This window comes from Vulpes lagopus, chromosome 8 (genome assembly GCF_018345385.1).
Source record: "Vulpes lagopus strain Blue_001 chromosome 8, ASM1834538v1, whole genome shotgun sequence".
NCBI classification, from domain to species: domain Eukaryota; kingdom Metazoa; phylum Chordata; class Mammalia; order Carnivora; family Canidae; genus Vulpes; species Vulpes lagopus.
Genome location: NC_054831.1, coordinates 85,823,387 through 85,849,008, shown reverse-complemented (window position 1 = coordinate 85,849,008; position 25,622 = coordinate 85,823,387). Strand labels below are relative to the sequence as shown.

General features: G+C 44.2%; 1 protein-coding gene across 23 annotated transcripts in view; it reads right to left on the bottom strand.

Annotated features, from left to right (window-relative positions):
• The window catches only part of LOC121497332 (protocadherin gamma-C4), a 186,955-nt gene that overhangs the window by 15,992 nt on the left and 145,341 nt on the right, over positions 1-25,622 (bottom strand). The window contains exons 1-2 of one of the 23 annotated variants that reach the window (XM_041766866.1): positions 14,769-15,279; positions 12,369-12,565 (exon numbers count right to left, since the gene is read on the bottom strand). The exons of 18 other annotated variants lie outside the window; for them this stretch is intronic. In XM_041766866.1, coding sequence (XP_041622800.1) covers positions 12,369-12,545 — 177 coding nt within the window. In that variant the 5' untranslated portion in view covers positions 12,546-12,565; positions 14,769-15,279. Of the gene's footprint in view, positions 1-1,594; positions 4,077-5,647; positions 8,334-12,368; positions 15,343-25,622 lie in introns of those variants that run through there. 4 more of the 23 variants (XM_041766840.1, XM_041766868.1, XM_041766838.1 and 1 more) reach the window with 4 other exon arrangements.

Sequence of the window (25,622 nt, the reverse complement as noted above, 5' to 3'; positions counted from 1 at the left end):
TTCTCTAACATATAAAGCCCGAAAAGACAAAAAATCCCATCTATGCCCCATCCCAGCAGATGCAGACTGTCCTTCTGCACTCCAGCTTTACAAGTGCAAGTGACTCAAAGTACAAATTCTGGAGTTGGACCCGAATTAGATCTTTCTCTACCACTTACCCTGGGAACTTGAGCAAGTCATGTAACCTCTGTGAAATTCAGTCATCAAGTGGGGAAGCTAGTATCTATCCACAAAAATGTCGGGGAGAGCAAGTGAGATGTGGTACTCAGAGGAAGTACGGCAGTAAGGCTCTCTCAGTCAGCGGTCATGTGGGGGTGTTGTTTCAAACTAGTTCTGATTCAGTAGGGGCAGGGTAAAACATAGCTATTAAATAAAAGTTCCCGAGATTGGGGAAACTTGTGTCTTGTACTACTATAGTTGCCCCACTCACGAGGACACCCTGGCATCCGGCAGAGGCTGTGGCTTTCCATCAGGCAGAGAACGAAGAACTTGACAGAATCTCAGAGACTCTGGTCACCTCCCAAAGCCCTGATCCTAGATGGTAGGAACACATAAAGGTTGTGACGGAGCCAAACGCCTATCTCTCTGAGTGTCCAGAGTCCAAGTGCTTCACATTCCTGCCACCTGCTTATCCGACCCTTAAGCCATGGAGTAGCTCAGCCAGCCCCTGAGGCTTTTGGGCTGGAGGCACCGCTGACCTCTGCATAAAGCCCCAGCAGGATAGAGCAGCCTACCACTGCCCTAGAGTTCCCAGACTTATACCTTTGCCCAGAGATGACCTGATCTAGTCCCAGGTGGAGAGGGGCAGGAAGAGGCTCCTTAGTCCTTGCAGACCCTGGGAAATCACACCATGAGTACCTCTGAGGCCAGCAGCCAGGTGGTTAGGAAGCTGCGAGGGGCCTGGGGACAGCCAGTGAGTGTGAACTTGGCAGCAAGCACTGGTAGTTACAGGTGGTATGCATGTAAGCCCAATGTGTGTGTGTGTGTGTGTGTGATGAGGTGAGGCGAGCCCATCGGTGCATGTGGCCAGTGGTGTGTTCTGCAGGGAGGACACACATGAAGCATGAGTGAACACCTATCCTGTCTACAGATACGTTTGCTTGATGGGTGAATAAGGATGGCTGAGAAGAACAGCTGAAGTCACCCATCAAGGGAATGGAAAGAGGAAACCTCGAGACTGGCAGAGCAAGCTGCCTCAGGAGTTGGGGAGGCTGGGTACAGGCGGAGATTCGTGACTGACTCCACCCAGGACCAGCCTCCCATAACCAAACCCAGCCGTAAAGATTATTGGACCCCTGCCTTTTTTCATTGTGGGTGGCAAAGACTGGCTCTACTTCCCCCTCACCTACAATCACCACCACTTCCTGGTACTCAGAGTCCTAACCCCACTTTGGTGTTCCATGCAATCAGTCCAAAAGGTCCCCCAAATCGTGCAAAATACAGGCAACACTGAGCTCCACATACCCCTCCATCCCCACAGCCCCCAACCCCACCTGAGAGAGGAGTGGATGCAAATTCAAAGTCCCTTCTATGGATGGGCTGCTTCTCCAAGGCAGCCCACAGGGGTCGCCCTGGGTGGTGTGGAGCCCCTCACCTGGCTCCGCTCCCGCAACGTATTGGAGCGGGACCGGTAGGCATCAGGCTCCAGCCCCAGAGCTGAGGGCTGCTGGACACTGAGGGGCCTTAGAAAAGTGAAGTCACTGCCATCTGAGGCTGGCGAGAAGCACGTCCTGTAGCAGTGGCTCTGTGAGTCCGTGGGCCGCAGTGTCACCTCCATGTACTTGAGTGTGCCGTCTGAGCTCACCTGCAGGTTGGGACTAGACTGCTTATAGAAGTCCCGAGAGGGGGAGTCCTGGCGCCTGCAGCACTGGCTCCCACCCCCATTGGCATCTGTGTGCCCCTGAAGGCACTTAGCTGACAGAAAGGTGAAGGTGACTAGGGATAAGAGGCTGATGGCTGCAAGAGCCACAATGAGGTAAAGGGTAAGGTCTGAGCGCTCAGGAGGGTTTGAGAGGAAATCGTTGGATTTGGGCATTTCCTCAGGATCCTCATCCTCCAGAACCAGTAGCACTGTGGCTGTAGAGGAGAGTGAAGGGTCACCGTTGTCCCTCACCAGGATCACAACCTGCTGGGTGTCAGAGTCATCCTCCCGTAAGGCCCGGGCTGTGCGCACCTCGCCAGTATGTGCAGACACCAGGAACAGTCCTGGAGCCGTGGACTGTGGCAACAAGGAATAGGAGAGCCAGGCGTTGTGGCCTGCATCAGCATCCACAGCTGTCACTTTGGTGACCAAGGAGCCAGGAGGAGCAGAGCGAGGGAGACGCTGAGGGACAGAGAGTTCCCAGCCGGGTCTTGGGTGCAGCACAGCTGGCGCATTATCATTCTGGTCCAGGACAAACACATGTAGAGATGTGTTAGAATGCAGTGGGGGAGAGCCAGAGTCTCGAACCCCCACCATGACCTGCAGCATTTGCAGCAATTCGTAGTCAAAGGTGCGCTGGGCAAAGACTCGCCCATCCTCAGGGTTGACATATACAAAGGAGGAAGCTGGGGCTCCCTGAATCTGACTCCCTACAATGGAGTAGGTGAGGTGGGCATTATCCCCGGTGTCTGGATCCGAGGCAGCCACAATGCAGAGAAGGGAACCTGGAGGCCGGTTTTCTGGGATATAAGCAGTATAGAGCTGTTGGGTAAAGTAGGGTGCATTGTCATTAACATCTGAAATGTTGAGTCTGATGGTGAGATGTGCATGCAGGGGAGGTGAGCCCGCATCACTGGCCAACAGCTCTATAATATAGTGGGATGTGGTCTCCCGGTCTAAAGGCTGGCTGGTTAGCAGTGAGTAGTGGTTCTCAGAAGGCTTAATCTGAAATGGCAGGTCCGGGGAGAGATCAAGGCTCACTTCACCATTTCTACCGGAGTCTCGATCCCGCACATTAAACAAGCCCACTACTGTGCCCACTGGTGTGCTCTCCAGGATAGGATTGACTAAAGAGGCCAGTAGTACTTCTGGGGCATTATCATTGGCATCTCCCACATCCACTTGAATCATACAGTGGCCTTCCATGGCTGGCTGTCCCTGGTCACGGGCTCTTGCATGAATTTCATAGAAACTTGACTCCTCAAAGTCTATGGGACCCAACACATGGATTGCTCCACTGCTAGGGTCTAGGCCAAAGAGATTACGCACTACCTCAGATGTATGGTCTCCAAAAGAATAGTCTAGCTGGCCATTGGTGCCCTCGTCTGGATCCGTGGCATTGAGGCGGAGCAGCAGTGTACCGATGGGGGCATTCTCTGGGAGCCCCACACGTAGAACCGAGGACTGAAAGGCTGGGGCATTGTCATTGACATCCAGCACAATCACAGAGATAAGAGTGGTCCCTGAGCGGGCCGGGACACCTCCGTCCACAGCAGTGAGGACCAGCTGATGTCTTGCCTGGGCTTCACGATCCAGCTGCTGCTCTAGCACCAGCTCTGGGAAGAGCTTCCCATCTTTTAGGGTCTTCACATTCAGAGACAAGTGGCTGCTGGGGCTTAGAGTATAGAAGCTCACAGTATTGGTGCCCACATCCGGATCCTGGGCACTATCTAGCGGGAATCGTGCCCCAAGTGCAGCCGATTCTGAGATGCGTATCTCCCGCACAGAGGTGGCAAAGCTCGGGGAGTTGTCATTGAGATCCAGGATCTCCACCTCTACGCGGATTAGTTCCAGGGGATGTTCAGTCACCACCTGCACTGGTAGCAGGCAGCTTGTACTGGCACCACACAAGCTTTCCCGGTCAATCTTCTGCTTCACTGCCAGAGCACCACTCATCAAGCTCAGGGAAAAATAGTGTTCATTTTCCTCAGACCCCAACCGCAGGCGGCGGCTCAACAGATCTGTCACCTTTAAGCCTAGATCCTGAGCAACATTCCCCACCAGCGTCCCCGGCTCAGACTCCTCCACCACTGAGTAACGAAGCTGCCCGGATACCCAGCCCCAGCAGCACAAGGACAACATGCACAGCACTTGCCATTTCCCAGTGAGCTGTGGGGGTGTCTTGGGCCCCATGACCCAGAAGGTCTTTCCTGGACACTCACTCTATGCTGTCCTGTCTCCAAGGTAGACCCAAGTCTTGGAAATGTAGCAGCTGAATTCTTTTATGTCTCCTTTCAGCCTCTTAAAAACTGCTCCGAGGTTTGTCTGCCTGCAGCAGTTCTTAGTCACCAAATGGCGGGGGTGGGGGGGGGGGATGGGAATTGAATCTGAGTGGAGCTGGGGAACAGGGGGAGGAGAGGTGGGCAGGAAGAAAAGATAGATCCCCCACCTCTGCTCTGAGTCTGATTGGCCAAAAAGTCTGTCTGCTCTCAACCAATTATGAAATTTCCTCAATCCTGGAAACCTTAGGAACAGACAAATCTGTGTCAACGAAGCCTCCTACTTCCCCACTCATTTCATGCTGCAGGTTGATTCAGCCCCCTTGGCAGCAAAGCTTGACAGCTCAGATGGTGCTCAACAGGGAAGACAAAGTGGTACAAAACTTCTCAGTGTTCTGTCCCAGCAACTTCCCTTAGGACTTTAGAAGATTCCACTAACTTTGCTTAACCCAACAAAATTCTGTCCTTCCAGGGGAGGTTCTCTGTGAAGCCCATGTGAACCTCCTCCCTCCCCCATCTTGCCAAATGTTGCTAAGTGAGAGACAAGATTTGTTAGGATCTTATAAAGCCTTGTTCTGACTCCCCATCAGTGTTTTGAGGAATCTCAATATCAGCTGATGGGTATAGGACTCAGCTTTTCTGAGATCCATGACTTGAGCTGTGGAATGAGTATGACAGCTTCTGGTTGTCATACTTCTGGGGGATGTTCCTGAGACTGATCCAGGTCACCTGGAAGAAGCTGGGCATGGTTTCCAGGATTTATGGTTTCACCAATTCAGAACTCTACTTAAAGACTCCATAAGTGGCTATCTCTGAGTTCCTCACCTACAAACCAGTTTTCTGACATTAAATTATTTCACTTACATTGCTTTCTCCTACACCTCCAAAGAAGTAATGCTCCCCTGCCCCCATTATCCCACATCTAGCTCAAATCTCAGTGACTGAGATTCCTGAAGACCTGGAATGAAAAATCTCTGCTTGTACCTTGATGCCTCCCTACTCCCTCGGCTCTCTCCTCTTGGTGCTCTCTGCTGCTTCAAGCAGAGAGTTCTGTCTATGGTAGGTTAAGGAGTACTTGATACTGTGGGGCAGATATATTAGTCCCCCTCAATTCACTGGGAAATGGTAACCTCGAGTTAAGGTAGTCCAGAACCTGGCCACCTCATTCAGAAAGAGAAAGGAACCTCTTGGGTTTAGGTGACTGCCTGGTATGTCCTAACCTTGTGCAACAGAGCCTTCCATGCTCCCACATGCTGGCAGCATGCTCCCACAATACACTGACTCTTGATCATTACCTTCATCTCTTACACTCGGATAATGGCATAACCCACCACAAGTACTAGTCAGTGACAGCTTTCTGATTATTCACACCACACTTCTAAAGCACACCATCTACCACATAATTACCATTCACTAAGGGTTCGTGTAGAGACACCAAGACATGACCCAGCCATATGCCTGGATCAGAATAACCCTCAAGCGTTGGCTGAGCCTGCAAAGGTCTCACCTCTAGCCCATACAGAAGATCAGAGGGTGGGCAGCTTGGGCGAACAGGCTCCCCTGCCATAGGTGCACTTGGTGACTTCACCATCATGAAGCTATCGCTCCGAGTGGGTGCAGAAGCCAAGGGTGTGCAGCCATGAGAGTGGCCACCCACATCAACAAACTTGATAGGATCATCTGACCCTAGCTGGATTCGAAGGATCCCATTGGAAGGGGGAAGCCCCTCCCTCCTTCGAGATCGGGTGAGACAGGCACAGGTGCCAGCAGGAAAGCACGTCACTCCACAGGCAGCCCCACGTAGACACTTTGAGAGCAGTGCCACAAAGGAGCCAAAGGAGACAAAGCAAATTGCCACTAGCGATACAGCCAAGTAGAGGGTCAGACGGGATTCTCCTTCTCTTGGGGCTGAAGATTCTCGAAGATCAGGGACAACTGGATGAGTATCTTCCTCCAAGGACACTAGAAGAGTAACAGAGGTAGAGAGTGGTGGGCTACCACTATCCTTTACCACAATGACCAGCTTCTGTGGTGGGAGATCAGCTGGGATGGGAACTGCTGTCCGTACCTCCCCAGCATAGCGAGAGACTGCGAACAGGCTGGGGTCCGGCGCCTCCAGGAGCTGATAGGAAACCCAAGCATTGTAACCTGAATCCAAGTCCACGGCAGTCACCTTTGTGACTAGATGGCCAGCACCAACTGATGGAGGCAGTGCTTGAGGACATAAGGAACCAGGCCGGGCCCTAGGGCGGAGCACCGCTGGGGCATTGTCGTTGAGGTCCAGCACAAAGAGGCGAACTGTCACAGTGCTACTAAGAGGTGGGTTGCCTCGATCTCGGGCCTGTACCTCAAACTGCAGTGTCTGTGTTTGCTCATAGTCAAAGGATCGAGTGGCATGAACAGCTCCTGTCTGGGGGTTCAGAGAGATAAAAGAAGAAGCTGAAACATCTCGATTTCTGGGCTCCAGGAGAGAGTAGGAGATAAGCGCATTCAAGCCAGAGTCTGGATCAGAGGCTGCAAGGGAACAAAGCAGGTCCCCTGGGCGATTGTTCTCAGGAACAAACACCTCATGTGACCTCTGGAAGAAAGAGGGTGGGTTATCATTCACATCTGAAATATTGAGGAAAATAGTCCTCTGGGTACTCAGAGGAGGATTCCCAGCATCAGAAGCAGTGACCATAATGTCATAGCTGGATTTGGCCTCTCTGTCCAAGGGCCCAGCAGTTACCAGGGAGAATTGGTTCCTGAAGGCAGATTTGAGGGCAAATGGCAGGTGGTCTGGAATACGGAGGCTCACGTCTCCGTTTGACCCTGAGTCAGGGTCCTGTACACTGATGAGTGCCACTACAGTCCCGGGTTCTGCGCTCTCTGGAAGAGTCCCAAGCTCTGAGGTCACTGTGATGTGTGGGGCATTGTCATTTACATCTAGGAGATCCACCCGAAGGCTGCAATGTTGCTCCATGGCTGGAGAACCCCCATCACGAGCCCGAATATCAAATTCATAGTAATTCTCACTCTCAAAGTCTAGGGGCCCCTGAAGGGTAAGCTTTCCAGTAGTAGGGTGAAGGCTAAAGAGGTTTCTCACACGATCAGGGGTGTGACCACTGAAAGAAAAGGTGACGTTACCACTGGGACCCAGGTCTGGGTCAGAGGCATTGAGCTGGATGAGCAGCATGCCGGCTGGGGCACTCTCCAACACGCTAATCCTGTAGCTGGATTGCTGGAAGGCTGGGGCGTTGTCATTCACGTCCAGCACTGATACCCGGAGCTCTGCGGTGCCAGATCTCGGGGGGTTCCCTCCATCCACAGCAGTCAGCACCAGGCGGTAGTCTGATTGCTTCTCTCGATCCAAAGGCTTCTCCAGGAGCAGCTCTGGGACCAGGCTGCCGTCGCTGCGCTTCTTGACATCCAGTGCAAAGTGTTCATTGGAGCTTAGTCTATAGCTGCTGATAGAATTGCTCCCCACATCTGCATCCTGAGCCTTTTCCAAGGGGAAACGCTGTCCTGGAGGAGCTGCCTCCCCAATTTCCAAGTCCAGCTGCTGCCGAGGAAATCGGGGGGCGTGATCATTCACATCCACGATCTCTACCTCTGCTCGGTACATTTCTAAAGGCCCTTCAGTTACAAACTCCAGGGGCACGATGCAGCTGGCACTGAGTCCACACAGTGCCTCTCGATCAATTGGATTCTTGATGAGCAGGGCTCCGCTGTCCAAATCCACACGGAAGTGTCTTTGGTTCACCTCTCCAGCAACCTGCAGCCTACGAGCTGACAGACTCTCTGTATCCAGCAGGAAATCTTGGGCGACATTCCCTACAAAAGTCCCTTCCTGTGACTCCTCTGGGACCGGGTAGCGGATCTGCCCACAAACGTAACCCAGGTGGCAAATGAGGAACAAAAGGGTAGCCCCCCAGCAGATTTCTACCCAGCTTCCCACCTTGCGGAGCATTGCTGCTTCCTGCTATTCCTCTACCTGGTCCTGGGAAGCAGAAGAAGCCGACCCGCCCCAAACGGCAACAGCAGCTGGAGACACCTATCTCTCTTTCGTGGCGCCAGCTCTGGCGGGGCTGGGCCGGCACCGCAAGGGTTACGCGCCGTTTTTGCTGGTGGCGGGGTAGATTTGTCTGCCTTCCACCACCCGATTGGCGGACAGCAGCTCCTGGGCTCAGCCAATAGGCTGAGCAGAGAACATCCCAACAGCAGCAGGGTTAATGCGTCGCAGAACTGGAGGAAAAAAAACCCCAAAACAAAAAACCACCTATATTTTCGCCTTCCTCCCACTCAACAGCATTTCTTTCTGTAGGTTTATTATCTCTATGAAAGGCAGACAACATGTATGTATGTTCTTTTTCCCCCTAACACACCAATTTCCCCCGCCCTTTTTTGAGGGGGTGGGGGGAACAGACAGCCAGAGCCCTAGCAACCTGCAGCCCAGAAAGGAGTAGCCATTTGAGACTGGTCACTTTGTCCAAGCCAGTGTTGTCATCCACCAATATTCTAAATGGGTAGCGTCTGCCTCAATCTGGTTGTATTAAAGCAACAGCTAATTAGAAGCAGTGCCATACACTCAAAATTCTGCCCCTCTGCAGATTATTCAGAAACATATCCATCCCTTTGCAGATAAAACTTACACATTAATGTAGCCAATTAAATTTATTCAGTGCACGTTTTTGTTGTAACAGGAGGCACAGTAGAAACCAAATCTCTCTTATTCAGACACTAGCTAGTGATACACTGAATCACCATTCATTGATTTCAAGGACAGTTTAGAAGATGAAGCAAGGAGGGAGCCAGGAGAGGGAGATGTTCCAAATCAGTAAAGAATCAGTGTGTCTGCTAGGCACACTAAGGACTAGATCTCATTACCTGGCAGAATGCTAATGCTCACAGATTTAATAGCTTCCTTGAATGATTGAGATCAGCAACTAACAGCACCATGTCCACGAATCCCCTTTATTTGATACCATGGTATGCTTGATTTGTTGTTAATTTACCAAGAGAGACAGTTTCAAACAGCAAGCCTTTCACTTGGCCCCAGGGAGCCTCTTGGAGCTGGAGACTGGATTTACTCTACTCCCACCCTGATTAAGACCCTCTCAGGAGTCTGCTACCACCTTGCATACACAGAGAAACACAGATCATCTCACACTGTAGTTACCTGCAAACTATAATCCTAGTGACAAACACATCAAAGCACAAAGAGAAAAATCCAGCCTGATTTGTACAAAAGATTTCTTGACTCATCTGAATCCTTACCTAGGGACACCACAGGCTGTGAAAACCAGCAGCAAAGCACAAGTTTCTTACCTTCCCCAGATTTTTAACCAAACTTGTAATCCTTAGGAATATTCTTCTGACTTTGGTGAGGCCAAAAACCTATATTCTTGTCTGAAAGAGAGGGATCTGGGTTTCTGTGACCTATTTTATTGATAGGTGCCAGGATAATCTCTCTAAAACAAAACAAAACAAAAAACCCTAGATGCATCATACATACTTGAGTCCAAAATTCTGTAGTGACCATCACTGCTGAAGAATAAAATCAAAACTCCTGGGCCTGGCCTAAAAGTAACTCAAGATCTAACTCCTGCCTACTTGCAGCACCTGATCTCTTGCCAAGACTGTTTTACAAATGCAATTTAAGGTCTAGCAATAATGTAATATTATCCATCTGCATGAAATTTCCTGCAAGGGCCCTTTTCCTGCTTCTCTTTTATTTCTCAACTTAAGTTCTTAGCTCTCAGCTCAAGTTTTAGTTCTCAGCTCAAGCATCACCACCTCTATGAAGTCTTCATTTCCCCAAGCTGGTTTAGGTGTTTCTTTCTCTTTGCTCCAGATAGCCTCTTGTGTTATGCAGATTTCACTGTCTTTTTTAGAAGATTTTATTTTTTCCTGAGAGACACAGAGAGGCAGAGACACAGGCAGAGGGAGAAGCAGGCTCCTTGTGGGGAGTCTGATGTGGGACTCAATCCCAGGACCCCAGGATCACAATCTGAACCAAAGGCAGACGCTCAACCACTGAGCCACCCAGTGCCCCTCTTTTATTTTTTTTCATGTCTGTTTGCTATGGTACTCTATATACCATAATGACAGGAAGTGTGTCTTTTCATCTTTTACAGTGTCTGCACATACGGATGCTCAATAAATGGTGAATTATTGTTATTTATTAGTTCAACAAATATTTATTGAATACTTAACACTTCACATGAGTATATTCACTATGTTTTATATGCCTTACTTTTAACTTACACAATCATTTTGAAAGATGTCATCTGTATTTTAGAGATGAAGAAACAAGTTCAAAGAAGTTAAGAAATGTGCCTAAAGCTAAATAACTATTATGTGCGGTACTAGGATTCTCCCTACTCCCAACCCTGGTTTGTCTGGAAAGAAATGAAGTCTCTTTCTATAACATCTTAAATGATATTTTCTACTAGTTTGTCATCTGTATGACCATAAACTGGCCTTTTACTCATGCCTTTCATATCCAAGAACTACACCTCTTTAGGTCTTAATATCTGCAAGTTAACACTCAAACCAACAAGCATATGGTTGACAACTGGCATTGGAACATCCTAAAGCCTTAATCCCACATATCCCTGACTTATGCTAGGTGTGTGATTCTCTCATCTTTACAAGGTAAAAACAGCTTTATTGAGATATAGTTCACATACCATATAATTCATTCATTTAAGGTGCACAATCTGATGGTTTTTAGTATATTCACATAGACTAAAAGGATACAACCATCACCACAGTCTAAATATAGAACATTTTTTGTCATCCCTCAAAGAGGTTCCATACCCATTGCCCAGCTCTAGATGTTTAAATAGCTGCCCAGCCGCTAGTGGTTTAGGAAGATTTTATCTTTATTTTTTTATTTTTTATTTTTTTTTAAGATTTTATCTTTAGATGACTAAAGCATCCTCTGAGGTCTTCCCCACCTTGCTCCTCTTATTTTTAAAACACATTTATTTGAGTGTAGTTGACACACAATGCTACCTTAGTTTCAGGTATAACCATAGCAGTTCAACAAGTTGATAGAGATATTCTATACATTTTAAGGCTGGGAAATAACAGAATTTTCTAAGTTCAGCCTGGCCCATTAAGTCTGGTTCTATGAACACCAGAACTACACTTTGCTTCATAAATGCATTGATAGACTTGTAGATTCTAGAGCAGTAGTTTTTCAAACTAGTCTGCACCTTAGAATCACTTGGGGACCTTCAAGAAATACTGATCTCTGCGTCTCACACCCAGAGATTGTGCTTTAATTGGTCTGGGGTATGACCCCTTTTTAAGAGGTCCCCAGGTAATTCTAGTGTGCAACCAAGTTTAAGAACACTGTTCTAGGGAAAATGCCAGTTGTTTTCCAGTCTGACAGCTGCTTCTTTCTGGCTGTTATCTTTCCTTAGCGTTTCCATTTTTGCCTCTACTTTGTCATTTTTGGCTGTCTCCAGATTTTCTCATTTCCAATGTGTGTTTAAGATTTGAGGTAGGTAAAGAATAAAAATAATAATAGTAATAACTAAGAATTTTTTTAACACTTATGGTACACCTGGCTTTGAGATTAACCTGGCCAAGGACCCATAGCTGATGAGTAGTGGAGCCCCCATCTAACTGCCAAATCTAAGGGTTAATAACAATAACATACTTATTAGTAATAAAATAACAGTGGTTCTCCCACAGCTGGAGGTGTGTATAGGTTTTGCTCCAAGACAAAAGCCTTGTAGTTACCTGCACACCAGCCTAAATAAATAAAAGCTTTACCTTTCCCAAGATACAAATTTACCTACCTTTTACATTGTATAAACACTTAAGAAAAATATGCTGGAAGGATAGAGAATAACACTGGGAGTACAAAAGAATTTTCAATTTGCACTGTATGTTCTTTTGGATTGTCTGGGTTTATTTTCAAAATAAATGATTACTTTTACTTTTATAATTAATGGTGGTTATATGTTTAGGTTTGGGGATTCACGTTAGTTATTATTCCTTTATACTCTTCTCTAGTTTCCAAATTTTCTATAACATGCATGCATTTCTACTATAACATAAAAATATTTTGTAAGTAATGTACACATTATTTCCAGCAGTGTATTTGAATTAAAATTTAAAGGATGCCTAGAATTTTATTTCCTTCACAGAAAATCATCAGAGAACAAGGTATGGGATCTGTACAGGAAAAGGAAAATTATCAGTAAACCATTAATTTTAATGCTAACCCTTACCTGTCCGGGAGGGGAGCTCTCTGCACCCAAAACTTGCCTATAGAACACAGGATCACAGCTCCGCAGGGTGTTCTGGTGGCTGGTCAGTGGGCTGGCAGCCCCAGCTTTCTTCAGCAGGGTGTCACTGTGGCGTGAGTCAGTGGTAAGGTACACCTGGTGGTAAAGGTGCGGTGGCATCAGGCCACTCCGCACGGCATCTGCATGTAGAGAGGACACTGGTGTTCGGTACAGGGAGCTCACTGGAGCTCGGTACAGGTGCCTGGACTGTTTCCACTTGTAAACTTTGAATATAATCACTCCCAATACTGTGACTGCAAACCCCACAGAAACCAGGATTAGAGAGAGGAGTAGATAAAAGGTGAGATTTTTATTCTGCTCCCGAGGGCCAGAGCCCGAGGGGAACTCAGCCTGGGCTTCAGGAGATTCCTCAGTTACTGACACAGTCAGGGTTGCTGTGGTGGACAGTGATGGCTCCCCATTGTCTTTGATCAAGACCATAAGAGTCTGCCTGGGCACATCTGTGTCCTGGACTGGGCGGGAAGTGCTGACTTGACCTGTGTGAAGCCCTACAACAAAAAGGCTTTGGTTGGAGGCTCCCAGGAGGCTGTAGCAGAGCCAGGCATTGTGCCCTGCATCAGGGTCCCAGCCTACCACCCGTGTAACCACATGACCAGCAGCAGTAGATCTGGGCAGCATCTCCACTGAGGCCCGGCCAGGCCGGGGGTATAAGACCTGGGGGGCATTGTCATTGCGGTCAGTGACAAATATATTCACGCTGATGTTGGTGCTCAGGACTGGAGTGCCCCCATCAGTGACGTAAACTGTTATTTCAAATTCTCGTCGATCTTCATAATCCAGGGATACTAAGGATGACACAATGCCATTGTCACGATTTATTGTGAAATAGCGGCCCACTAGCCCATTTTCAGCTCCTTGCTCCAAGAGAAAGAAGGAAAGGTGGGCATTCTGCGGGGCATCTGGGTCCCAGACACTTAGGTTTAGTATTGGAACCCCAGGGATGTTATTTTCCTCAACATAAACATCATAAGAGGATTGGGAAGACTGTGGAGGGTTGTCGTTGATGTCAGATACTTGTACCCGCACGACTGTAAGAGCTGAGAGGGAAGGGGTTCCTGCATCTCGAGCGGTGATGCTGAGGTTGTATTCTGGGACAGTCTCACGATCCAGGGCTACGCTGGTTTTCAAAGTAAAATAATTCTTGAGGGAAGAAGTAAGGCTGAAGGGGAGACCTGGAGGAACCTCACAAGTCACCAATCCATTCTCCCCAGCATCCAGATCAATCACGCTGAGCAAAGCAATGACAGTTCCAAGAGGGGCATCCTCGGGGACTGGGCTGTACACAGAGGTGACTGTGATCTCTGGGGCATTGTCATTCACATCCACAACCTCTACTAAAACTTTGCAATGTGCCCCTTCTGGAGTGGCACCTTTGTCTTTGGCCTGTATGTAAATCTCGTGGAGCTTTGTGTCTTCGAAGTCCAGGAGACCCTTGATTGTCAGCATACCCGTTACAGGGTCTAAGGAGAACAGGTCTCGCACACTGGCGCGGTTGTGGCTGCCAAAAGAGTAAATTATTTCACCATTGGGGCCTTCATCCAGATCGGTTGCATGAACTTGAACCACGACAGTGCCGGGGGGTGCATCCTCCAGGACACTCGCGCGGTACAAAGACTGATTGAAGGCGGGTGCATTGTCATTCGCGTCCAGCACAGTGATACGAATGGGAAGGGTGGCGGATCGAGGCGGGGTTCCTCCATCCAAAGCCGTCAGCACCAACTGGAGACTTGGCTCTCGCTCCCAATCAAGGCCGCGCTCCAGCACCAGCTCCGCATACTTGGTGCTGTCCTCTCGCGTCTGAACGCGAAGCGCAAAGTACTCATTGAGGCTCAGCTCATAGGTTTGTAAAGAGTTGCTTCCTACATCAGGATCATGCGCGCTCTCCAGCGGGAAGCGCGTGCCTGGGGCCACCGCCTCGCTAATCTCCAATTTCATTTCCCGTGTAGGGAAAGTGGGATTGTTGTCGTTAATATCCTGGACCACCACTTCTGCGCTGAACAGCTCTAGTGGGGTCTCCACTACCAGCTCCAGAGTTATGGTACAGGAGGGCAATGTCCCGCAAAGCTCCTCTCGATCCAGGCGGTCGTTCACGAACATCTCTCCAGTCTTCCGGTTCACCTCAAAGAACCTTCGGCTAGCTCCGGGCAACACCTGGAGCCTGCGGGTTGACAGGCTGCCGAGATCCAAACCAAGGTCCGTGACCACGTTGCCCACTGCAAAACCTTTCTCTCTCTCCTCCAGGATCTCATAGCGAACCACCGCAGAACCCTTGTGCAAAGCACCAAGCAGAAACAAAATTCCCACCACTTTCCCGGTGCTTACCAGTCCGCTCCTGCAGGCCTCTGAGACCATCTCACTCAAAGGTAGTTCTTCTTAGCGGGGTCCAGATCTTTCCGGCTTTTTCGCTGAGAAACTTTCAGCGGGTTAGCGCTTGAGCGCAGGGCGCGGAGTCGGACATGGCTTTCTGGATGCCGTTGATTTGCTCGCCGGCTGTTCAGTCTCTGCCTCATCCCAGGGCGCGGAGAGGGGACGGGCCGGGACCGGATCTCCAGCGTCTTCATTGGCCGACAGCGGCACGCAGAGTCCCAGCCAATAACTGCACGAAGAATGCGCTAGCGCCGGGCTCTCCAAGCGCAGGACGAACGCTACGACAGAAACTTCACTTTCCTTTGGATTCTTTCCAGAGTAAGGCCAAAGTGCCTTCCTTGGCAGTTGTCTGTACACCTGTATACCTATCTTAGCCTGGAAAGCCAACTGCAGAGCGATGAAGCTGGCCGTTCTGTAAGTTTTCAAACTGAGCCAAAGCCTATTCTACATTTTATTTTATTTTTTATAAATTTATTTTTTATTGGTGTTCAATTTGCCAACATATAGAATAACACCCAGTGCTCATCCTGTCAAGTGCCCACCTCAGTGCGCCTCACCCAGTCACCCCCCCACCTCCCGCCCACCTCCCCTTCCACCACCCCTAGATTCGTTTCCCAGAGTTAGGAGTCTTTCATGTTCTGTCTCCCTTTCTGATATTTCCCACTCATTTTTCTCCTTTCCCCTTTATTCCTTTTCACTATTTTTTATATTCCCCAAATGAATAAACCATATAATGTGTGTAACTGACAAGAAGGGAGGGTCAAAACAAACTTAAAAAGGCACAACACTGCCCAGAAAACCACAAATTTGGTTAGTCAGAGGGCTAGGTAAATCCTACCTAACTGGACTCTACATGTAAGGGGGCATTTAACATTTCTGTGGAAATGTGAATAATTTCAGCTTTATCTTTTACCTAATGAGACTGTACAATTCTGTTACTTTTTCAGTAGAGAAAATCAACAGGAGCCACTCTTTGTTTAACTGTGTTTTATGAAATTTAAAATTAGAGTTTCTTTTAAAAGTGAATGTTGTTTAGATCTCATTTCTTTTTTTTAAAGATTTATTTATTTATTTATTCATGAGAAACACACACACACACACACACACAGAGAGAGAGAGAGAGAGAGGCAGAGGGAGAAGCAGGCTCCATGCAAGGAGCCTGATGTGGGACTCGATCCAGGGTCTCCAGGATCACACCCTGGGCTGCAGGCAGCACTAAACCGCTGCGCCCCTGGGGCTGCCCTAGATCTCATTTTTTAAGAACCAGAGAGCAACATGACATTTCCCTATCCCGTCTTTCAAAACAAACATAATCTCAAGTATAAAGCATAATCTCAAATGCTTCTTTTTACATGATCAATCCATTTCTCAACATCCTGTGTTCATATGCCACAAAGAGAGGTTGCATTGCTAAAAAAAAAAAAAAAAAAAAAAAAAAAAAAGAAAAAAAAAGGATAATATTTCCCTCCCTCCAAAACAGAAAAAATCCAGGCCTATTTATCACCTTTACAAAAATGACTGAGATACAGCAGCAAAGCTTCATAGTCTTCAGAGAATACAAAAGTCTTTAACCCATAGAATAAAGAGCCTTGAGTTTTCTGCATTTAGGATTATAATTCATGAAACAAACAAAATAGCAATGATTAGGATAATACATAAGAGAATCAAGTATGAAATAAGCTAGCTAAGTTGTATACTCTCACAGGATTTCTGGGTTTCTTATCTTATAAAATGAATAAGGCAGGTAAAATGCCTGGCATAGAGTAAGCCTCAATTACTGATGCAAGTCACTCCATTAACTATGAGATGTAAAGTTTTAGAGCCTTATACTATTTCTGTATACTTGTCTTGGACATCACTTTGATTGTATACAGTCCTTTCTGAAGTACGAATAAACCCTGAGGCAGGGAAATAGGTTAGATAAATCAGTATATAGAGAGTACTTACTGAAGAGATGAAAAGCCCTATTTGACCTCTTTCTCCATGTCCTCAATAATTTATCTTTTAAACCCTCTAATTTTAAATACTATGACAATTGACCAAGAAGAATGATGGGCATCAAAGACAGAATATAGTCTACGGAATATGTTTAGAATATAGAATATAGCCTAGTCGCTTGTTACTCAAAGTGTGAGCCAAGAACCAATGGCATAGGCATCACTTAGGAGCTTGTCAGAAATGCAGAAGTGCCCCACTCTGAACCTACTGGCCAGATTTTGATTTAACAAAATACCTGTGTGATCTAATGAACATTAGTGTTTGAAAAACACTGATCTGTGGTTTATTTGGAAATGTACTGATTTATCATTTTTTCCATTCACCATGACTTAATTACAACATGGCTTCTCATTTAAAAGCTGAAATAGTTTTCCCACTTATAATAAGATCCACAGTTTTCTTAAGACCTCTTCATAAGCCAGCAGAACCCTCTTGGATCCATTTTCCACAGTAGCCACAATGACCTTAAAACATTTTTTAAAATATTTTATTTATTTACTTGACAGAGTGTACAAGCGGGGGTAGGAGCAGAGGGAGAGAATCTCAAGCACACTCCATGCTGAACATGGAGCCCAACCCTGAGCAGGATGCCATGACCCTGAAGACATGACCTGAGCTGAAACCAAGAGTTGGACATTCACCTACTGAGCCACCAGGTGTCCTTGATCTTAAAGTTTTAATAAGATGATACAATTATCCAGCTGAAAACTCCTCAGTAGCATCTCACTGCTCTTGAAATAAAATACCAAATCCTTTGCACAGTATCTAAATCCTCATGTCTTCTCTTGACACTCCATTATAAGGTATGGTCATCAGCCAAGCTTTCTTGTGCCCCAGAGCCTTTACAAAGGATACTCCTCTCCTAGGAAAGCTGCTCTCCCCTCCCTCCCTTTGCTTTGTTAATTTCTATGAATCTTTCAGATCTCACTTTAAATGCTATTTCCTAATAGAGGTCTTCCACTAAACTCCAGTTAAAACCAGGATTCTTTGTTATATTCTCAGAGCACCTTATATTTTCCTTTGTTGAACAATTTTAGAACTTAATATTTTAGAATTTAATATTTTATAATTATTTATTGTTTAAGCATAATGTCTGCTTCTTCCACTAAAAAAAAAGCTGTAGGAGGTTGAGACCATGGCTGTTTTGACAACCACTTATATCCCTGGCAGCTAGTACAGTAGGCACTTACTACTGAGCTTCTCCCTCCCCCTACTTTATTAAAGTATACTTGAGGGCAACCTGGGTGGCTCAATCATTTAAGCATCTGCTTAATGAGGTTCTGGGATCCAGCCCTAGGTTGGCTCCCTGATCAGCAATAGAATATACTTTTCCATCTCCCTCTCTCCCTCCCTGCCACTTGTGTTTTCTCTCTCTCTCTCTCTCTCAAATAAATAAAATCTTTTAAAAAGGCATAACTGACAAATATAATTGTAAACATTTAAGGTGTAAACATGGGGACACCTGGGTGGCTCCGTGGTTGAACTGCCTTCGGCTCAGAAATGATCCTCAAGTTCCAGGATCAAGTCCCGCATTGGGCTACCTGCATGGAGCTTGCTTCTCCCTCTGCCTTTCTCTCTGTGTCTCTCATGAATAAATAAATAAAATCTAAAAAAAAAGGTGTAAACATGATGTTTTATTATATTATAAAATAATTACCATAACATAATTAACACATCCATCACTGCCATTGGTTATTGATGTGTGTGTGTGTGTAGTGAGAACAATTATGCTGAGTGAAATAAGTCAATCAGAGGACAGACATTATATGGTCTCATTCATTTGGGGAATATAAAAAATAGTGAAAGGGAATAAAGGGGAAAGGAGAAAAAATGAGTGGGAAATATCAGAAAGGGAGACAGAACATCTGAGACTCCTAACTCTGGGAAACGAACAAGGGGTGGTGGAAAGGGAGGTGGGCAGGGGGTGGGAGTGACTGGGTGACGGGCACTGAGGGGGGCACTTGATGGGATGGGCACTGGGTGTTATGCTATACGTTGGCAAACTGAACTCCAATTAAAAAAATATGTACAAAAAATTAATTAATTTTAAAAAAGATACACTCTCAGCAAATTCCAAGTATATATTACAGTACTGTTAACTATAGTCAATATACTATACATTAGAGTCCTAGAATGTATTCATCTAGTAAATTTGACCAACATATCTCTATATCTAATGCTTATTAATACAGCAATCTTTATGCCAGTGGCCTAGTAATCAAAAAATGCACTAAGGATTACATACAATCAATTTTATGCATTCATTTTCCCTAAGTGTATGCATTTTTGGAAGATACAGTCACTCTTTCAAGCTACCAGTAGGCCTAATGAAACTATTTCTTAACCTAATTATTTGAAAAACAAAATACAGTTTGCTAAAGAGACAAATAAGGTGTGGTAAAATTCACACTAGAGAAAAAAACAAAGATAGGATTGGATGCGTTATGTGTTGCCTTTATTAAGGGCAAATGGAAGCACTAATGTTATGGGATCAACACAATTTTACGATATCCTTTCTTTTCTATAATTTTTTAAATGAATATTTCGTTTATTTATTTATTTGAAGGAAAGAAAGAGAACACAACCAAGAGGAAGGGCAGAGGGAGTGGGGGAACCAAATTCCCCGCTGAACAGGGAGCCCAATGTGGGGCTCAATTCCAGGACTCCAGGATCATGACCTAAGCTGAAGGCAGATGCTTATTAACCAACTTAGCCACCCAGGTGCCCCTCTTTTCTATTACTTCAAGAGAGCTTCTGATCAATGAGATACAGCAAAGACAATTTTATTTTATTTTTTTAAGATTTTATTTATTTATTCATGAGAGACAGAGAGAGAGAGAGAGAGAGAGAGAGAGAGGGGCAGAGACACAGGCAGAGGGAGAAGCAGGTTCCATGCAGGGAGTCCAACGTGGGGCTCAATCCTGGCTCTCCAGGATCACACCCCTGGGCTGAAGGCGGTGCTAAACCGCTGAGCCACCCGGACTGCCCAAAGACAATTTTAAAACAGAAAGTAAATATATTACAGTTGTCAAGAATGAAGCCTACATGTCAAAAGACCTGAGTTTCACTACTGGATATTATACTTAGTGGCTGTGTAACCATGAAATTCTTATTTTTAATTTCTTTTTCATTTTCTTTATATATTAGATGGGAATAATAATAGCACCCCTTAACACAACCACTGACATTTCAAACTGTTAATATTCTAATAGCTTTATACTTACCACAGAGTTCACCTAGACAATGATTTTTAGTAAATTTATAGTTATGCAGTCAACACCACAATCCAGTTTTACTATATTCCCATCACCCCCAAAATGTCTTAATCATGTCTGCTGTCAATTCTTGCTCCTTACCCCTAGCCTCAGGCAACCACTGAGTCAAAAAACCCAAGTCCAGGGTGCCTGGCTGGCTCAGTTGGTAAGGCATACAACTCTTGATCTTGGGGTTTTGACTTCAAAACCCCACACTGAGTGCAGAGATAACTTAAAAAGTAAAACCTTCTTTAAAAAAATCCCCAAGTCATTCTTAACATCTTTTTCTATATTCCCACATTCAGTTAGCTACCAGGACATGCCAACGCTTACTATGTCCAAAATGTATTTGACTCTATCAATTACTTTCCCTCTCTACTGCTACTACCTAAGTCAAATACCTTAAATACTGTCCTATGACTGGTTGACTAATTTGTAAGGCCAATGAAAAATGAAAACAGGGGGCTCCTTGTTTAAAAATTAAATATTTCAAGATAGTAACAGCAGGGCATTAGCCAAAATTCAGGGCCCTTCTAAGAAAGGGGACCGATGTGACTGCATAGATCATGTTCACGAAGCTGGCTTTGCCTGGCACAGAGGAACCTCTCCAAAAACGTGTCCTAATATCTTTTTTAAACATTGGGTAACTACGTCATCATCATCATCATCTTCATCTTCATATTATTATTATTATCAACATATTATTTATAAAACAAAATGTGTCCTAATATCTCTTTTAAATATTAGGTAATAAATCATATTATTATTATTATTTATATTATTCATATATTGTTTATATTATTTATTCTCAGAGGATCAGTAATATCAGAAAACCCTGCTCCTGGTACTGCTAAATTATTGCATTCAAGGAAAATGTATTATCCCCTTAAAATCCTAAATGTCACCTAGTAGTCTTTCAATTTAACTTAATTTGTCTAATTGAGAAATATTCTTAGGTCAAATTAAGGCATCACTTAAGGAGAACTAGTATAAAAACAGATAACCAATAGATTCATTAGACATGTACCACAATTTACAGAAGTTGGTGAATAAGCTAAAGAGTTTAGCCATAATATTTACCTGATGTTTATTTACATGAAAAAATATCTTGCATACTTTGATTTGAAAAGATCTATGAATCTTAAGAATAACTTTTCTAAGACCTTCATTCTTTCTCCCCTCAGAACAAGATGAAATGATCTCATCAATAAAAAACAAAACACAGGATTATAGGGGAAAGGAGGGAAAAATAAAGTAAGATGAAATCAGAAAGGAAGACAAACCATAAAAGACTCTTAAGTCTAGGAAACAAACTGAGGGTTGCTAGAGGGGAGGTAGGTAGGGGGGATGAGGTAACTGAGTGATGGACATTAAGGAAGGATCTTGATGTAATGAGCACTGGGTGCTAGATGCAACTGGTGGACCACTAAACTCTACCTCTGAAACTAATACACTATATGTTAATTGAATTTAAATTAAAACAATATTTTGAAACTATAGGGGCACCTGGGTGGCTCAGTTGGTTGAGCTGAGCATCTGATTCTTGGTTTTGCATCAGGTCATAATCTCAGGGTAGTGAGATTGAGCCCCGCTTGGACTCTGTGCTCAGCAGAGCCTGCTTAAGATTCTTTCCCTCTCCCTCCACTCCTTCCCGCCCCTCCTCCGCTCCCCACCCCCTTATGCACACATGAATGCTCCCTCTGAGACAGCGAGAGAGAGAGAGAAAGGGATGGACGAAGGGAGAGGAAGAAGCAGGGAGCCGGATGCAAGGCTAGATCCCAGGACTCTGAAACTATGACCTGAGCTGAAGGCAGGTGCTTAACCAACGGAGCCACCCAAGTGCCCCTAAATAAAATCTTTAAAAAACATTTTGAAACTACAGTCAGTGATTTCGGAGATCAAAAGTTTAAGAAAAAATATGTTTAACTCTTCACCCATTTGAATGCTAATCTTATTATCTAGTCTTAATCACATTAGTATTCTCTGTTTATTAGAAACTCAAACATGACAGGAAACCACCTGCAAAATAAACTCTCCTTAGAGAAATAAAATTTGTTTACTTTTTCCTCAGCATACTATTATATTTTTATCTAACTTAATATCAGTTCTCACCAATATAGCCTTGTATGATTGTTTATTATTTAATGAAGTAATTCACTTCAAATATATTGATAACTTTAAGTGTAGCTTTTTGACCTTTAAGCCTTCTATCAATATAGAAGTTTAGTTTACAATAAAGATGCTATTTCAAATCACTGAGACAAAGATGAATTTTTAAATAAATAGTTCTGAAGACAACCAGACAGCCAGTTGAAAAAATAAAAGAAAATTAGATCCATACCTCAGTACACACTAGAACAAAAGCCACACAGATCAAGGACCCAAATGTAAAAACCAAAAATCATATGAGTACTAGAAGAAAATTGAATTTTTCTATAACCTCACTGTGGGGCAAGGCTTTCTCAGCATGACTCAAAACCTAAATGTAATATGAGAGAAGACTGATGAATTTGATTAGATAAAAATAAAAAGTAAAAAAGGCTGTACTGCAAAAAAAAATACCCTAAACAAAGCTGAAAGACAAATGACATACTGGGAAAAATATTTGAAACTTCTATCTTGGGCAAAGGGCTAATATCTCTAAATATATAAATAACTTTTTTTAAATTTTAGGACAAGACACTAAAAAATCACATAGGAAAATGATAAGACATGAACAATTTTTAAAAAGAGATAAACAGACTCTTAAACAGCTGAAAAGATCTTTAAATTCAATCATAACGAAAGAAACTCTAATCAAAACTCTTGAGATTTTTAAAATAATCACACTGGCAAAATTTTTAAAATCTTGACAACATACGCTGTAGAGGTGGCTACAGGAAAATAAGTATTCTCATCTACTGGTAGGAACACAAAACAGTACAACCTATATTGAAGGAAATAGTTATAGCTAATGAATCTATGTATGCATTTACCCTATGACCTAGTAATCACACTTTTAGGAATATACCCTGAACATACACCTCAAAAATTATAAAAATGCATATGTATCAGGCTATTCATTACAGCATTATTTGTAATTGCAAAAATATTAGAAATTACCTAAATGGCAAACTATAGATTTATTGAATAGACTATTACATGTTACTATAATAAAGTTTAATGAAGCAATTTAAAAAATGAAGATCTCTATAAATTGATATACAGTGATTTCCAGGATATAATATTAGTACAAAAAGCAAAGTAATAACTTTTGCTTCTGATCATTTAGAACTAGCTGTACCATTATAAGCAACTTGAAAACTGATGAAAATATGTGGAAAAATGCTTTTTAGACAGTGGCTTAAAAGGAGTGGGAGACCAAGAGAAGAGAAACAAGTAAGGTGAGTCCTAGAATCTCTAGTATTTTGCCTGGAGGCAAAATTCAGATCATGGGGCATAAACGGGGAAACCCAAAAATAACAAAGTAGCCTTGCTAAATTCAGAAGTAGAAATAATGAGAGTTTGGGAAGACTGAGGCAGCTAGAATTTGTGGAACAGAGAATGGAGCTATGTAAAGAACTCTGGAAGTCTGGATAAGGATCCCCTGAGTCTCTAGATGAACACTAACAGAGCATGCATAGACTGATAATTTTCCTGGAGCTGGGCAAAAAACAAGGAAGCTATTAGCTGAACAATTTCTGGAGTTCACACAGGAATAGTAAATATTTGGATTTCATTCAGCCAGGATATAAAAATCATGATGAATGGTCAAAAAAAGATCACAACTTAGTAGCAAGCTAACTAGGCCAATGCAAAGGTTTCTGTAGACCTGTCCTAACAAAATTTAAAAACAAGCCTTGAAAAGATCAACCAGATCTGCAAATAACTACCTTCAAACAAATTTCAATACTTTTTAAAGACAGACAACAAAACCCAAATATTTAACAATGCAGCATTTACATGGTCTGCTATCCAACAAAAACATTACTAGGCATGTACATAATCAGCAAATTGTGACTTAAAGCCAGGAAGAAGGAGTGCCTGGGTGACTCAGTTGGTTAAGTGTCTGCCTTTAGCTCAGGTCATGATCCCAGGTTCCTGGGATCAAGCCCCATATTGGGCTCCTTGCTCAATGGGGAGCCTGCTTCTCCTTCTCTTCTGCCTGCCACTCCTCCTGCTCATGCTCTGTCAAATAAATAAATAAAATCTTTTTTTAAAAAAAGGAATAAAATCATCACTAGAAATGACAGAAGTAATTAAATTAGCAGACAATGACCTTAAGACAGCTATTATGGAAGGTGTTAATGCTGAGTGAAATAAGCCCACTGGAGAAAGACAATTATCATATGGTTTTACTCATATGTGCAATATAATAGTGAAAGGTACCACAAGGGAAGGGGGGTAAACTGAGTGGGGAAAAATTAGAGGACAACAAACCATGAGAGATTCTTGACTCTGGGAAACAAAGGGTTGCAAATGGGGAGGTAGGTGGGGGAATGGGGCATTGGGTGACAGGAGAACATGTGATGTGATGAGCACTGGGTGTTATATGTTGGCAATTGAATTTAAATAAAAAAAACAGCTAACATGAATGCTTTCAAGAATTTAGAAAAACATGAAGACGATAGAAATGAAGAGAATCAAAGAATTAAATGGAATTTCTAAAAGTGAAAAATAACATATATGAAATGAAAACTTCACTAGATGGGATTAAAAGCAGCCTAGACACTAAAGAAAATCACTGAACTTGAACACATAGTAACGGAAATTATCCAAATTGAAAAATGCAGAGAAAAAATACTGAAAATTCAGTTTCAGCAACTTGTGGGAAAATATAAGTTGGTCTAACATAAGTAAAATTGGAGTTCCATAACTGTGCATGTGTCTGTAAGAATATTTGAATCTAGCCCAAAACTTTCCAAATTTATTTTTTTAATAATAAATTTATTTTTTATTGGTGTCCACGTTGCCAACATACAGAATAACACCCAGTGCTCATCCCGTCAAGAGCCCCCCTCAGGGATCCCTGGGTGGCGCAGCAGTTTAGCGCCTGCCTTTGGCCCAGGGCACGATCCTGGAGACCCGGGATCGAGTCCCACATCGGGCTCCCGGTGCATGGAGCCTGCTTCTCCCTCTGCCTATGTCTCTGCCTCTCTCTCTCTCTCTCTCTCTGTGTGACTATCATAAATTAAAAAAAATAATAAATTAATTTAAAAAAGAGCCCCCCTCAGCGCCTGCCACCCAGTCACCCCCACCCCCTCCCTCCTCCCCTTCCACACCCCTAGTTCGTTTCCCAGAGTTAGGAGTCTCTCATGTTCTGTCTCCCTTTCTGATATTTTCCACCCATTTCTTCTCCCTTCCCCTCTATTCCCTTTCACTATTATTTATATTCCCCAAATGAATGAGACCATATAATGTTTGTCCTTCTCCAATTGACTTATTTCACTCAGCATAATACCCTCCAGTTCCATCCACGTTGAAGCAAATGGCGGGTATTTGTAATTTCTAATGGCTGAGTAATATTCCATTGTATACATAAGCCACATCTTTATCCATTCATCTTTCAATGGACACT